Source organism: Echeneis naucrates, chromosome 18 (assembly GCF_900963305.1).
Source record: "Echeneis naucrates chromosome 18, fEcheNa1.1, whole genome shotgun sequence".
In the NCBI taxonomy this organism is placed as follows: Eukaryota; Metazoa; Chordata; class Actinopteri; order Carangiformes; family Echeneidae; genus Echeneis; species Echeneis naucrates.
The window spans coordinates 8,788,382-8,804,083 of NC_042528.1; the positions used below are offsets into that span (position 1 = coordinate 8,788,382).

At 39.9% G+C, this 15,702-nt stretch overlaps 1 protein-coding gene across 1 annotated transcript in view; it reads right to left on the reverse strand.

Annotated features, from left to right (window-relative positions):
- LOC115058673 (pyruvate carboxylase, mitochondrial) overlaps positions 1-15,702 on the reverse strand; it is a 231,405-nt gene that overhangs the window by 185,865 nt on the left and 29,838 nt on the right. The window contains exon 10 of the mRNA XM_029526110.1: positions 4,240-4,358. Within this exon, the coding sequence (XP_029381970.1) occupies positions 4,240-4,358 (119 nt within the window). The remainder of the gene's footprint in view (positions 1-4,239; positions 4,359-15,702) is intronic.

Sequence of the window (15,702 nt, forward strand, 5' to 3'; positions counted from 1 at the left end):
ACCATGATGGATATCATGCAGTTGATTAAATAATTTTACCGTTAAGGCAATTAAATTGGACTGTCAGTGATCAATACTGGCAGCTCTTAACCTGAAATGATTAGAGTGTAACACTAACTCTGCATGCATGAACAGGTTTATTATAATCTGCACTTCAAAAGGACTGGGGTGTAAATGCAGATCACAGTTAAGTCTGTCAGTCTGTCAATACAGTAAATCTATGCTGTATTAGATTTTTGCTCGAAAATGAGCATTGACCAGTAAATGTCAGCCAGTGTCCATATGATGGATTTGATGCTGTTTGTTTAACGACCTCTGAGATTTTGTCTTCAATAATGTGCTGATTGTCTATGGGAACATATTATTTATCACTATCTTGCAGCAGGCAATAATTTCGATTCATTCTTTTACTGCCAAACAAACTGGCCAGAAAATGCTGAAATAAAAAAATGCAGCTCAAAATTTCATGGCTGCCATCCAAAATTGTTGTGCTCCAAGTCAAATTCTATCGCAGATATTGAATGCTGTGGATGTCAGTAAATCATGTCATGTTACTCTGATTTGAGATATAATACACAAGTGCCCACAACTTATTAAAGCTTGAGTGTGCTTAACATCCTCTGTCAGCAGAAAAGCCAGTGGCCTATACCCTCAATAGCTGAGGTCCCCGATCCTGGTCCTGGAGAGCGACTGCCCCAGATGTTTTAAAGGTTTCCCTGCTCCAACAAACTTTATTCAAATGAGGGAGAAAAGATGGCATGCAAGTCAAAGACAGGTGAAGAAAAGCTGTAGACAGAGAGGTAGAAATGAATGAACAGGCAGATGTCAAAGATAGGGAGCGGAGCAGATGAAAGGTAGTGACGGCTGCAGACAGGAGTGACAGAGTGAGTGGTAGATACAGAGGAAGAATTTGACAGGGCTGAAAGGATGGCAGGGGAGGGAGACAGAACTGAAGGCAATGGGGCAAGGAAAAAAGATGTAAAAAGTGGATGAGGTGGATGGAAGAATGTACAGAGGTGGAGAGATGAATGCACCAAGTCAGTTGAGGATGGACTCAAGGGCTGAGAGAGAGAATGAGCTGCATAGATGAGAAGGAAGGAAGGAAGGAGTGGGATAATGATACCTGCATCAAAGTTACATTGACCCTCCCTAGAGATAACATTGTATTTGTAACAGTTCAACTTGACACACACAGAAAATCAAAATCTCTTTTGATGCACATATTAGTCACAACAGCAATACAGGGAAAGTCAAATAAACCAACAGATCATAAACAATTGAAGCAGTCTTATGAGAACAATAAAACAAGGGAGGAGTGAAAAAAACTGGAGAGCTGGAGAAGCTGACAGGGCTCCTTTGACTCCAGTTACAGATATGTACTCTAATGATGGGCTTCCTGGCATTGCGGCCTGCACAAATACACTCTGATGACTGAATGGTCACACTACATCCCACAGAACTGCAACAATCCTTGAATTCGGCTGTGCAAGTATGCAGGCCACCCTCCTGCTGATATTGCTCGTCTAATTGTTCACTCATGACTTAAAGGTTTTTTTTGGTTTTTTATAAAAAGAAGCCAAAAACTGATGGAAGGAGCAGGAAAAAAAAATAAGTTCAGCTCAAATGCAGCAAAGCTGGAAAAAGCAAAAGCTGAATAGAAGAAAGATTGGACAGAATGATTGATGAAGATGGCATAAGGCAGGACAGATTAAAACTATGGTGATATGGGGAGGAGGGCCGGGGAAAAGCAAGTTCAGAAGCTAATTTCATAACTTGCTATGAAAAATACCTTTTAAAACAAGTCTCTGGGTAATAATCAATTTCAAACACATGAAAGCAAGAACAAATGACCTCACACACCTCAGAGAATGAAACCAAAAAAGCTAAATAACTAATGGCCATAATGTTTTAATAAAATCCACAGGGCAGTTGCCCCTCTTCATTTCACCTCACATGTAATACTTGTCCCCTTGTAAAGAGTGCATTCTACTACAGTTTAGATGGGCGGAAATTGGGTTTCTGTAGGGTAGAATTGTTCTCTTTCCTGCCATCAGCTGCAGCTGCTTAGGGCTAAACCTCAGCCTGACATGAAAGCTATGCAAATGAAATGCTGCTTGTGACAGTTAAAACTTTCAACATGGTCCGTTTGATGCAGGATGTTGCCCAGATTCTAGTAATTACTGCAAGACACCACGTTTCCTCATTGTTATGAGGTTTTCCTTTCCAGGACAGAGACAATATGACAAACTGAAGCAGGGCTGGAGGAGGATGGAACCTCTTATACACAAGAATTGCTCTCTATTGACTTATGGTCTGTATGATATGAGCATAATACCAGGATAAGTGTGGATCTGAGTGTTTGCAAATACACACACACACACACACACACACACACACACACACACACACACAGTTCAAAAGCTGTTTGACTAAGAGGAGAGTTCATCAAGAGAAGGAGGAGGAATATAAAACAACAAACAGAGTGTAGAGGTGCTGGCTTCTCCCTATTTCACTTTGTTCTCATGAATAATGCCAGATGGCGTCCTTCGAGAATTGCAACTAGATGAAAATGTTAATATTGTACAAGTTTGTCAGTGTCCTTTATCCTCATTTTTTTAAATTTGAAATGGATTGGATATAGCACTTCATTAAACAGCCGTGTGAGGAAGAAATCTTGGCATCTTTATGCGACAAATTGTACATGAAACACATGAATGATAAACGACTATGGCATCGCTCTGCAAATTTTTCCATACAGCGAGCTTAAGGAAGAGTAACTGCAAATAACAGATGAGAATAGAAGAATTCAACATTTTTAAAACATTGTTATATAAATTAAAACTGGTCAATTATATTCTTACTAGTCAGCAGTCAACTTTGGTGGATTTTAATCTTACTCAATTTAGGATTATTTGTAAATATTAAGTTTGTGTCGCTGTTTCATTTTTGACCACATGTAGGCTGCTGCTTTGTGAGTTGACTGCTGACAGCATTAGCAGGCCACTGTCATTGTGTCAAAAGCAGGGCTATCAAACATTTACATTTTTTTTTTTTTTTTTAAATCAGGTCACAGCTGTGGATTAATCACAATTAATCACCTTTTTTAACTTTATATTATATATATATATCATATTAATTGAGATTGAGACAGATAAAAAAAAATATAAATAAAAAACAAAATCAGGTTTAAATGCTTGAATAAACCACAGTAACGCAAAACTCCAGGCGCTATGATGATAAATGTTAAGAATCTCATGTTCACCCTCAATGACTTTTAATCACTTTGTGTCAGTTTTTTTTGTTTGTTTGTTTATTTACTTATTTATTTTTTTAAAATACAGCTTACTTTGGCATAATGCGAAAATACTGATGTAATCAAACAGCTTTGTGTGTATTTGACACTCTACACAAAGACACAAAAGATGAAAAAAACAATAATAATAATAATGAAACGAGTGTCGAAACAGATACACAGCCAGAAAATACACCACACAAAAGTTGTCAGGCGTGTGGTTGAAATAGGAACAGATGAAAAAATTTTGTGGCCATGCAAATCTTCCCCCTTCCCATATACATTTCTACATTAGTCTCAGTAATTGCACTAATTGCTAATGTGTCATTTTAATTCATGATTTAAGATGATCATGCAGAGATTCAAATGTGTGGGGCTTTGGTTTTTCCTGTGTACACACATCAGTACTGGCTGGGTGTGACTGACAGGCCTATACACCTGTACCTGGGCTGTATTGCTTGCTGTTTATGTACTCTGTGTGCATTAGCTAGAGCAAATCACACAGGTCATAGGTGGAGCAGAATGCTATTCATATCATTATCCTCTCATTCCCAGTGTCTCTCACCCTGACTCTGACCTCATCTTTGAGCTTCTCTCTTCACTGATTGCACTGATTGAGCTCTCTCCTCCATATGTTTCTTTGTAGTTGTCAGCTTTCTGTCAATCCCATTTCTCTTCTCTCTGCACCCCTTCATTTTTTGTGCTTCTCTCTCAAATACTCATCACCTGTACTCTTTTTCAACTGAGCCTACAACCTTCCTTGTGCCTCCGACCTTCACACTCTTTACTCTAGCAATTTCACTGTGGGAACCATCTAACCTTGAAGCTGCACACCTGTCTGTGGACAGATGATACCTAAAAACACACACACACATTGACAACTGCTGTAACCACCCAGTTCCCCACCAGTCTGAACACAGTCACACACGGGAACATTTGCTACTTACTCAGTGATTTCTTCTGTGACTGTGTGTTCAACTTGCAGTCGGGAGTTGACTTCAATGAAATAGTGTTTCCCGTGTTTGTCCACCAGGAACTCCACAGTCCCTGCATTTTCGTATCCCACCTGCAGCAAAAAAAGTGTGAAATATTTGGTGCTCTTCAAATGTAGAAAATGTTATGTAGTTCATGAAAATGCTCATTATTATTGAAACCATGTCCTGGACTGTGACCTCATGAGGGAAGTGTGCTGGACACTTCATCATGGCCTTTTACAACAGGTATCTGCAGCCACTCCAGATAGTAACCCTCTTTGTACGTCGTATATACAGACATACTCCTTACTACAGTGTTCTGAGCTCCACCACAAAAGCACAGCAAGAAACCAGTTTGACTGGACTGAATAATCCAAGTAATGATATTAGTTGTTTTCAGACAAAGAAGTAGTGTTAACTCATCTAAATGAACTGTGAAACCAAAAGAACAAAGACCTGACAGCCTCTCTCCATGCACGAGTATAGAGTGGGCATCATGGAGGGCCCTTTTTCATCATGCATCTGTAATATAATAATTTGGTCATTAATCAAGGGGGATATATTGAAAGCCCATCTTCATAAAAGACTACTTTCCAAACTACATCACTGCAATCAGACTCAAGGTCGCACACAAATATGAAGCAATTTCTCAGCTCAGCAGGAAGATTAACATCCATGTCATACAGCATAAATATGAAAGAAGGAAGGACATATTAACAAATAATCGGCATATGATGGACGGATTGGATAGATTGTCTACACACCTCATCACCTAAAAGTTAAGAGACTGCTACACAATTAATTAGGTTTAATAATGATACAAAAATTTGTGCAGCATGGCACTGTATCTCTGAACTAGAGACTATGGATCTGGATAACAACATATATTAAGAGCTGACCCCTCATCCAGACCTGACAGAGGTTGCGTTAGATAAAGAACAAGAAACATATCATAAATATGGATCAGAAGATAAAGTTTTTCAGCATAATCACATGTGATGTAATCTCTCAGATCTGGTTTAATTTATCCTTGTGGGAGCTGCAAGCATAGTGAATTGCTATATAAATAAAGTTTATTGTTTTTCATACATGGGTTCACAAAAATGATTTGAGCAAAACAATCGGATATGGGTTCCAACAATTTTCACCAATTTAACCAATCCAGGCAGCGATTATCTCTTGCAATCAGAGTCCTGCAATGTAATGAGGCATACCTCTAGTTTCAGCAAGTTTTGGAAGAAAACAGCATCCAAACATCAGAATTATATTAGCAGACTAGAGCAAATGTCCAGAACAAAGCAGCAAAATGCCAGATATATGTTTGCAAAAAGATAAAAAAAGAAAACCTAAGCAAGCTGACTGATTAACAGACACTTTGTTTTTAATTTCCCTCCTTCTAGTGGTGAGCATATTGGTAGCAAGCATTAATTTTATTCCTATCTTCATACAGAAAAACTAATGTTTATTCAGAAATGTTTAACCCCACCTACTACTTTCAGGATTTTATTGATTTCCAATATTTGTTGAACCTAAATGTCACGACAATCAAATGAGTAGACGAAAAGAGACAGGCAGATTGCAGAGGCTAAAATGTCTCTGAGCTAGAACTGCAGAAATTAGAAATTTACAGCACGCACAAAACAGCCTAAAACAGCTCCCAAATGTTGGAATTGCAGTTACAATGAAAAGTCCATCATGCATAATAATCAGGTGTGTACACCAATGTTTTGCACAAGTAAAACATATGCTCAGAAAGTGTCAACAAATAACTAATAGAATTACATTTGCTGTGAAGAGAAATCATCTCAAGAGGCAATTAGACTCAAATCAGGAGCAAAGCACACACCCACATGCAGCACATGTTGACATTCTGTGCAACGTTGTAAGACATAGTCGCTGTAAAAATATTCAGACTCCCAGTCAGCAGTTTTCTCTGCAGAGAGAAATTACTCTCATTTATAGCATCGGTAGATCCCCACAGGTTCAACCAGACAGACTCATTAAAGAACTCATAGACACCTCTACCCACGAGTTCACAACTATAGACTGCAACAAATTACAATGTATGAGCGCCAGGACAAGCACACACACAGACAAGGACAAAGGGGTGGCCATCATAGAAGCAGAAGAAACCTAATGATACAAACCACCTTTATTCTGATGACAATGGCAGCTTTTGTGCATCTCTACAGATTAACATAGAACACATGACCTCAAGAAGACATGGAGTGCAAAGCTACGTACATGGTCTCACACATATGTAGATATAATCTTAGCATCAGGCTTGGCTGCTCTCACAATACACAGACTTCCAGAGTAACCTCTGTTAACCTACTGTGCACAGCCACATAATTAATTGTACTTGTGCACTTGCTTCCTGTGCAGCCTGCAAAATGGATGACAGATTGACAAATGGCCAGTGCCGAAGGCCTCACTTAGAAACTGTAACAGTGAAAAAAAATGACACAGATGAAAATGAACCTTGCACAGGTCCACAGTCTACATAAACACACCAATTTGTGTCACCCAATATTGTACCCACTTTCCCTCGCTCACCTACACTGACTCAATGAGTGGTAGTAGGAGCCAGTCGAACAGACTGAGTGGTCACTGTTTCATTAGGTCTGACAGCCAAGTCAACGGGCTGTACTGGCAATAGGTGAGGTCATACGGCTGCTGTTCGAACCAATACTCCATATGAAATTTCACATGTAAAAGTAAATGTATGAATTACAACTTTAGGATATGACTGATACAATAAAAGAATTCAGATCAGATACAGGTTTGCAGACACAGGTTTGAATTATTGCAACCCCACCAAAAAAGACTGATCTTGTGGCCAGATTTCCCACCCATGGAAAGATCTCAGTCGCAATGAGCAATCTTTTATTACAGAACTGTTGTGTGTCTGTGCTGTATCTTTGCCCACCTAGATCCACTAGTTGCTCTTCATTTCATTCTTAACAAAAACGAAAAATGTCAAGCAGTTCATCAAATCAGCGATCACCTAAACCTAAATTCTGAGTAACCTGATGTCCAGATTGAACTCGTAATTTTCAGAGAGTGTGCTTTCAGTTTCATTGAGTCAATATTTCAATTGGCTATTCAAATCAACATATAAACTGCATTAATAATTATTGGATCAAACTCAGACCCAATATTACAGCACTAAGATCAGGGACAAAACACTTGAATAGGGCATCATCTGCATGCGACAGGCTAATGTTATTCTAATGCTGGCTGTCACTGGGTCAAAATCATTTTTAATGCATTCTGTTTGAAGCCAAGTAACACAGTGCATACACTAAGTTCATTGCTGAGGGGTACTTTACAATTGTCTTGTGTAACCCTGAAAAGATGTAAGCTGGCAGTTTGGAGAAGTGCTCCTACTATCCTTTTGTTAGCAAGAGCAGTGTGTGTGTCTTTTCTGCTGGCACCGCACATCATCTAATCTTTATCTTCTTTGTCAAAGCAGGCTGATGTTTGGGATTTAGGTTTTGTAAGTGTAGACACATTACAAATGTGATCCGTATTGGCTTTCGGAGCCACAGTATCTACGATTCAGCAATTTGTGGTTAGCCCTTGTGTCCAATCTAGCTCCTGAGCGAATCCATTGCTATGATGATAGCGCAGAATAAAAATCACAAGACAAAAGCATACCAACTCGCTCCCTGTCTCCACATTATTTTCATTTTAAAAAATCTGTCATGGTAAACTCATTTTATGCACAAAACCTCCATTCCTCGAGAGAGTTCTTATCAGCCAACTGTTAAACAGGGTTGGTGCTGGTTTCTGCAAAAGGTTTTGCCAGGTTGTGTACATGAATCTATTCTGTGTGGAGCTTTAGCTTTGTTTGAGGTCCCTAATGCCGTTTCATTTCTGCAAGGACAAAAGAAAAAGAGAGATATCAGATAAGGGCTTGTGCTTGTCTTTTGGGTCTTTTAAGTAAAAGTAAGAAATGGGAAACAACAGAAATCTGGGGGGGGCAGGGCCATTTACCATAGGTTTTTCATTGAATTGAGCCAGGGCTGAAAAACAGCGAAATACCACCATAAAGACACACACCAGAATTACACTGTCTAACAGGAAAAAATATTTTCTTTCAAGGTTGTTGCTGCCAGGTTGCTGTCATTACAGGCAAATCCTGTGGGGGGAGGGGCGGACTGTATCAATTGCTCACTCTGAAATGCACATGAAGCCTTTCGATTGGTCCAGTCCTCTGCTATCTCTCTCAATGCCCCACATCTACCAGCTAGAAAGCAGTGCATGCTGGGGAATTAAATGTCCAGGGACAGGCACCGTATGTGCCACAGCAAATGGTATATGCTATTCAGCTTTGTGATATGCATCACACCACAAACAAATCAAATCAGACGAACAATTGATGCTTCTGACCTGTTATGTCCAGTAACATCAGAAGGATTGTTTCAAGAATGCAAAATAATAAATCTGTAAAAACACTTTCATATCCTGTATTTTACTTCTCTTCACAAATCTCATGAAAGATAAATTTGTCAAACAAATTAGAATCAGCCTTATGCCTTTGTTGAATCGGTTAGAAGATTGTAACTAAGTCAACTACCAACATCAGTACTGAACAAAGACTGAACCAACATGTCGTCAATCCAGTTTGTTATTGTTGTTCATCTCCATGAACTTCATGTAGCTACATGTTCCTGCTTACACCTCACTCACTCACTCACTCACTCACCCACCCACCCACTCAACCCAACCGGTCGAGGCAGATAGCCGCCCCCGCTGAGCCTGGTTCTGCTCCAGGTTTCTGCCTCTTAAAGGAAGTTTTTCCTTGCCACTGTCGCCAAGTGCTTGCTCATCGGGGGATCTGTTGGGTCTCTTTAAATAATTTTATAAAGAGTTTGGTCTAGACCTGCTCTATATGTAAAGTGCCTTGATGTAACTTTGTTATGATTTGGCGCTATACAAATAAATCTGATTCATCTTTATCTACATTTCTTTACTCATATAAAAATAAGTACAAACAGGCAGAAGACCAAGGGCTTTTTCAACAATCTCTTAAGTTACACTGGGAAGAATGATTACATCCAACAGTACTAATCAATTCTCACATGCTCATATACCGTACACAGGAAAAGGCCGATGTGAGAAAATCTGAACCAATCCTTGAGGGGAAATTGCTGGGTCGCTTCACATCACGAAAATACAATATGCAGTGCTTCTGGCATTGCCAAGGGGGAGGATAAAGTAAAAGACAGAAGGAGAAATAACTTTCACTACATCTAAATTTTCATCAAGGCCTGAGGGAAAGCTGTAAACCGTGACACGAGGGAGGTGTGAGGAGTGCTACCGTCTTTATGACAACAGTTTATGGCACACATGACCTTCATTTTGGAAACTGTAGCAACAGCACACTATCATTATACAGAGGCTGATCATAGACGGTACCTAAGTCTGGAAATGAAAAGCTGTTTAAAGGTGCTTCACAAAGCAATTCTAGAAGCCCAGTCACATTATCTGGTAGCTTTTGCATAACCAAAAGTCCTACAGTACGTTTCAATCTACCCTCTTCTCACATGATCACTGCTGCTTCTTTCTTTCCACTGCAGCTCTCTTCTTTTCCTTCTTTCATTTTTCTCCTCTCATGTGGGGATTCAAGTTACTATAGTGCCAAGATTTTCTGTAATCTGATCCAATTCTCTTTCAGACTCGAAGCACACACAATCCTCATCCGATTCATAGCTGATATCACCACAGAATAACACAAACACTCACGCACGCTCCCAATAGATCAGCTCCATTTCAGTGGTGCCACCTCGCTAATCCTTTTGCTGCAGGGGAGCCACCAAAGCAGCAGGTTCACCCACCAGAACACACATCATACACTCTCCAAAAGCACACAAACATGTACATTAATGCACAGATATCACAAACATGCCTAAAAGGCACACTAACTCATCATAATGAGCGCAAGAATGTGTATGCCCACACACACAAAAACAGACCCACATGCACCCACACGTTCGCATTCATCCCAGCTGTGATGGAAAGAAGCTTGAGCAGAATCCCTCCATCCATTTGCCATTTCAAGTATTCATCCCTCCATCCTAGGCCTTCTCCCGGATTTAAGTCCATCACTTATTTCTGTCTCTTTCAATCACGCCTGTCCATACTCCCACTTCTACCCTCTGCCTCTGTAATTAAGATTCAGGTCATCCCCCAGACTTCTTTTCTGTTTTCCACACTTGCAGTTTCATTTTCACGCCAAACCATTTGCTAGCCAATGTGTTTGGCCATCAAATTTGTGATGGAAAAACAAACATGCAAAGTATTAGGGACAGAAAGGCTTTAGCAGATCTAAATAGGAGGGATAAAATATTCATCCTTTTTGCTATTCTCATGGGAGAGAGGATCTGGTTCTTGTTAATTTTGTTGGAGTATTGAGATGGAATAAGACTCACTCCTGAATTGACACTAAAATTACCCTATGTATTTTCTGCGTTTGGTCATTGATAACACATAAAACACTTAACAGGTCCTCAATTAGGGACCAGAAGACACAAGCTTTGCAGCAATTGTTTCATGATGTTTAAATTCTGGGGAGCATGGTTTTCTCCATGCTGGTAAAGATGGCAAAAAGTATCCAAACTATAGCAGGCATTCTAATGAGGAGGGAGTGCCAAACAGACATGCAGAAACACAAACAGTAGCACTGATACTGGTTAAGTCAGTGGACAACTCCAGATATCACAGATCCCGATAAGAATTTAAATCTTTAAATACTTTAAGTGAGAGGAAGTTTAAAATCAATGGCCAACATAGCCATTCCTGGAGATATGCAACTGGCATGGCTGAGGAAAATTACCTGCTAAAGCTCTCAGAAATTAATTTTCAACAGCAGCTTCCTGAGTCATGTACTCTGTCAACATTAACTCTATATCAGTACCTTTATTGTGTTTATTCATCAAGTTAAAGGACAGAGGTCAAGGTCAACTACAGTAGAAGAAATTTTTAGATTCTGAAGTACAATTTAGCAGGCAAAATTAAGGCCAGCACAAATGGTCAGAAGAAGGTTCTTCACTGGGAGGAATGAATCCTTAATTGTTATACCACTATAATGCCAAGCACCTTCATTAAAGCTGATAGCTAATGATGCAAAAATAGCAATTCCTTGCAGAACACCTCAAAAACGTTAAAAACCTGTATTCTACCTATAAACCACTTCTTTCCAATGTGGGAGTTACGCATTTCTGCCACAAAAATAACTTTTATATATATATATATATATTTGGTACTTGTCCTTTGCTCCACTTTAATCATTCTTGCTCTCTAATATCCTTTTATGATTTTAGGGCCTTTGGAAAAAGTCTTTTCACCTCAAAAAAATGAAGAAAAATAAAAACAATGTCCCAACTCAATAAGGGCTAAAAGGTCACAGACAGCCAGGGAGGGCAATTTGTGGATGAGGCAGAGAGAACAAAATATAATAAAGTTGACCTGATGAGAGAGGTGGACACTGAATGAAGCACATGTCTGGACAATGAACAGAGTAAGAGTAAGGAAAGATATCCTTAAGCCAGGAAAAGAAACTGAATCATCTAGCAGAGTTATAAGCAAGAATCAAAGCTAACAGATTTACAGCATGAAAATCTGACAGGATGTTAGAGCACCAAGGAAAATAATGACAGGTGTGTGTGATGCAAGAATGATGAATGGAAGGGCCACAAGAAGCAGCAGTTGTGAAAATACTGTATCTGGCATGTGTGTCACATATGTCATGTAACTAACCAACAGCAAAGATAACAGCATTCAGTGCCCTCATAGGTGTACGTTTTTGATTGTTGATCAAAATGGGTAGCACCGCAGTGGTGGTTAGGGCTGTTGCCCCACAGTAAGAAGGTCACGGGTTCGGTTCCCGGCCTGGGGCCTTTCTGTGTTTGCATGTTCTCCCTGTGCCTGAGTGGGATTCCTCCCACCGTCCAAAGACATGCATGTTAAGGTTGATTGGTGACTCTAAATTGTCTGTAGGTCTGAGCGTGAGTGGTTGTTGGTCTCTGTCTGTCTCTGTGTGTTGGCCCTGTGATGGACTGGTGACCTGTCCAGGGTGACCCCGCCCTCACACAGTGTGAGCTGGGATTGGCTCCAGCATCCCCTGTGACCCAGATTAAGGAAAAGCGGTAGAAGATTAACATTAATGTAAAGGATGTTTATCCCTGCACCTCATAAATAAATGATTTATCATTTTACAGCATCCATTTTATTTACTCTAACACCTATTTATAATTTACACGCGACAGATCCAACAAGACATTGACTTATTTCTGTTGACATGCTGGATGTCATATTTTAATTCTAAATAATTAATACCCATGTAATTCTGCATACTGGGGTTGTACTTTTAATATTGCTGCCACTAACCATAGTCATCTCTGAATAAGAGCATAAAAAAAAGTGTACACGGTTATTAGAGTAAGTTATCAATGTGCTGATGGAGATTTTCAATAAACATCCTCTATATACATCATTCCTGTCTGTCATGTAGTAATTTGTATAACCATCAAATCAGCCACTCTGTAGCTGCAGACAAAGTATTGTAGAATTGTGACAATATCAACTGCAGTGTGAATGCAAAAGATATAACGATCTATTCACTTTTCACATCGTCACACATCACAGAGATCTTGTGAATCACATGGAAATGGCAAGGCCACCTGCCTGCAGAGGTGTGGAAGCAATTCAGGCACAAAGTGCAAACACACAACCCAGGGTGATGGACAGAAAGAAAAAAAAAAAAAAAGGGGGGGGGGCAACACAGACAGATTTTAAAATCTGTGCACTCAACACTGATCTTAATTTAATCTTTATTTTCCAAAAAAGTCATCAAGCAGAAAGTGTGATCACATATAGAGAATATACTGAAGGGACAGAGAGAAGAATCCCAAAATAACCCCCTACACTTCAGATAAGGCATCTCTGTGGGGAACCCAGGCTGTCACATACTGACACCAGAGAATCAACACATAAGCACTGTGAGGATAAAAGTGGCGCATCTTATGCCACGTTTTATTTTTACGCAACTTTTCCTTTATCCCCTCAGCATCATAACTTTTACCTTTCCACCTATTTTTCTTGTGGTTTGCCTTCAAGTGTCTTTCTAGCAGAAATCTCAGTTTCAACTTCAGCCTTTCATGAAATATCACCAACAACTGATTTGAAATGTGAAAGCATTTCATATCCCTACAACCAAGATGAAAAGGTATAAAATCAACACATTTTCCCATTTCAAAACTTTATTGTATTTTGAGTAATGGATCTCATGGATATTAACACCAGGATATATAGAAATACCCAGAGAACACTTAATCAAGAATGTAGTCCAGCATTTCTTTGAAATAATCTCAGTTTAATTTTCTACTACATTCCTCGTCACTCTGATGTGAAATGATAAGTATCCTCTTCCATCTCTGGCCCATCGCTGCACAAGTCGCCATCATCTTCCACCTCTCTATACTGCTGCACAGTGTGAGGTTACATGTGGGTTTACTGGAATAAACTGATTTGAAAACCTTCGCATTGCATGCAAGATGAACACCACATAGATCCATGAAGGATTAAAAGAACTACCCTGTAAACTCCAGAAAATCTTTGAAGGAGGCAATAAAGCAAGCGCACGCACATACAGAAACCCATAACAAAGCTAGGAAAGAGGATTTCCTTGAGAACTTAATGTTTGTGGGTGAGTTCATTTTGTACTGATGGTATGAACATGACACCTAACTAATTAAGCATTGTAATGTTTTAAGAATGTGTGTTTCCACATCTTAAATATAAACAGGTTTTCCCACAGCATTGGCCATTTAGACTTTGTTCACAACAGACATATTAACACACCAAACAGAACAAATGCAACTGCAGCATTCACATTAACCAGGGCTCTGTTCTCCAGCCATATACAGTATAGGTCCAAGTGTGCAGAGCTGCAGTTGCAAAACATGTATAATGCAAGGGAGTACAGTCTGCAAATCTAATGATCTGCAGCCCTTATTCAACACTTCAGTGTTCCCAAATGCCAATTGACACAAAGCGAAAAAGAAAGCTTTACATTTGCTCAAAAGTTGAACTTTATATCCCAGAAGTGAGAGTGTGCTAAATTCAATTCAAATACACCACAGGTCAACCTGTCAACACGATCTTATTCTCAAAGTCTCCCATTATCCCGCCATCTGATAGTACCCACTTCTCTGAAATCCCTCTTTTCACATCTTGCTCACACCCTGGTACATTTCAAGGCTTCCCCTTTTCATCCATCGCTCCTATCTGATCGCATATCCCTCTTTTCATGAGGAACAAGTCACTCAGTGATTCCTTCGCCTTCTCCTCCACGTTGCCTTTATTTCTCTGATTCAGTCCACCCCGTCTATAGCTCTGCCCTCATTCCCCCTTCGTGGTGTCAGCAGTTAATGGCAATATAATGAGCTTGTTGTCTGTGACATGATGAGGAGGATGAGTGAATACAGCTGCCAAATGATCAAAGAGCAGTTCACAACACACACAGCTGGACAAAGGCAGGCACACACACGCCTACACACAAATATAAGCAGCAACAACACACACAGCTGTAAACAAAGATTGATGTTTTCCTATGCACAGATGTGTGCCCAATGAATCACAGACATATAAGCACATTTACATCCGTACTCACTGGAGATACACAATTAGTAACTTAGACATAAAATCTGGCCAAAAGCTATTTTATGGCTTGGGCTCTTTCTCACTCAAGGCATACTTCACTCCCCTAATGCCTCCCCCTCTCCATCTCTCTCCTCACTCACTCACTCCTCCAGCTTCCTTTTCCTTCGTTCTCTCGCTTGTTTAAATGCCTTCCAAAAGGTAGTCAGGGCAGAAATGGGTTTTCTACTTCATAAAACTGCAGCTGTGTGCGTGTGTCTGCACTCTGCTTAGTGTGTTTGTGTGTTAAACTAAGTTTGGCTTTAGCCCATGCGATGACAACCACACTGCAGCATTTGACAGTGCTGGAGGGTGTCAGGAAATGAAGAGTGAGAAAGGAGGCAAAAGGGAAGGAAATGTAACAAGAGTGACAAAAAAAAAACAAGTAAAGAAAAAGTGATTCTGCATTTGTGTGTGTTCTTGGTTATCATGTGTGATGTGTGTGTGTGTGTGTGTGTACGGTACTAAATCTTTGTCAGCGTCAAGGCATCCTGTACATATACACTACAGTATGCATGTGTTCATTTGCACGAGTATTGTGGGCTGAACATGTTATTGTGTGCCTACAGGCACACAAATGAACACACTTCCCAGGCCATGCATACTAATGTTCCCATCAGTTTCTGTGTCCTGTGTGTGTGTGTGTGTGTGTGTGTGTGTGTGTGTGTGTGTGTGTGCGCATTTACCAATTTGCCCCACAAAGACCTGAAATTTAGGAACTGAAATAAGATT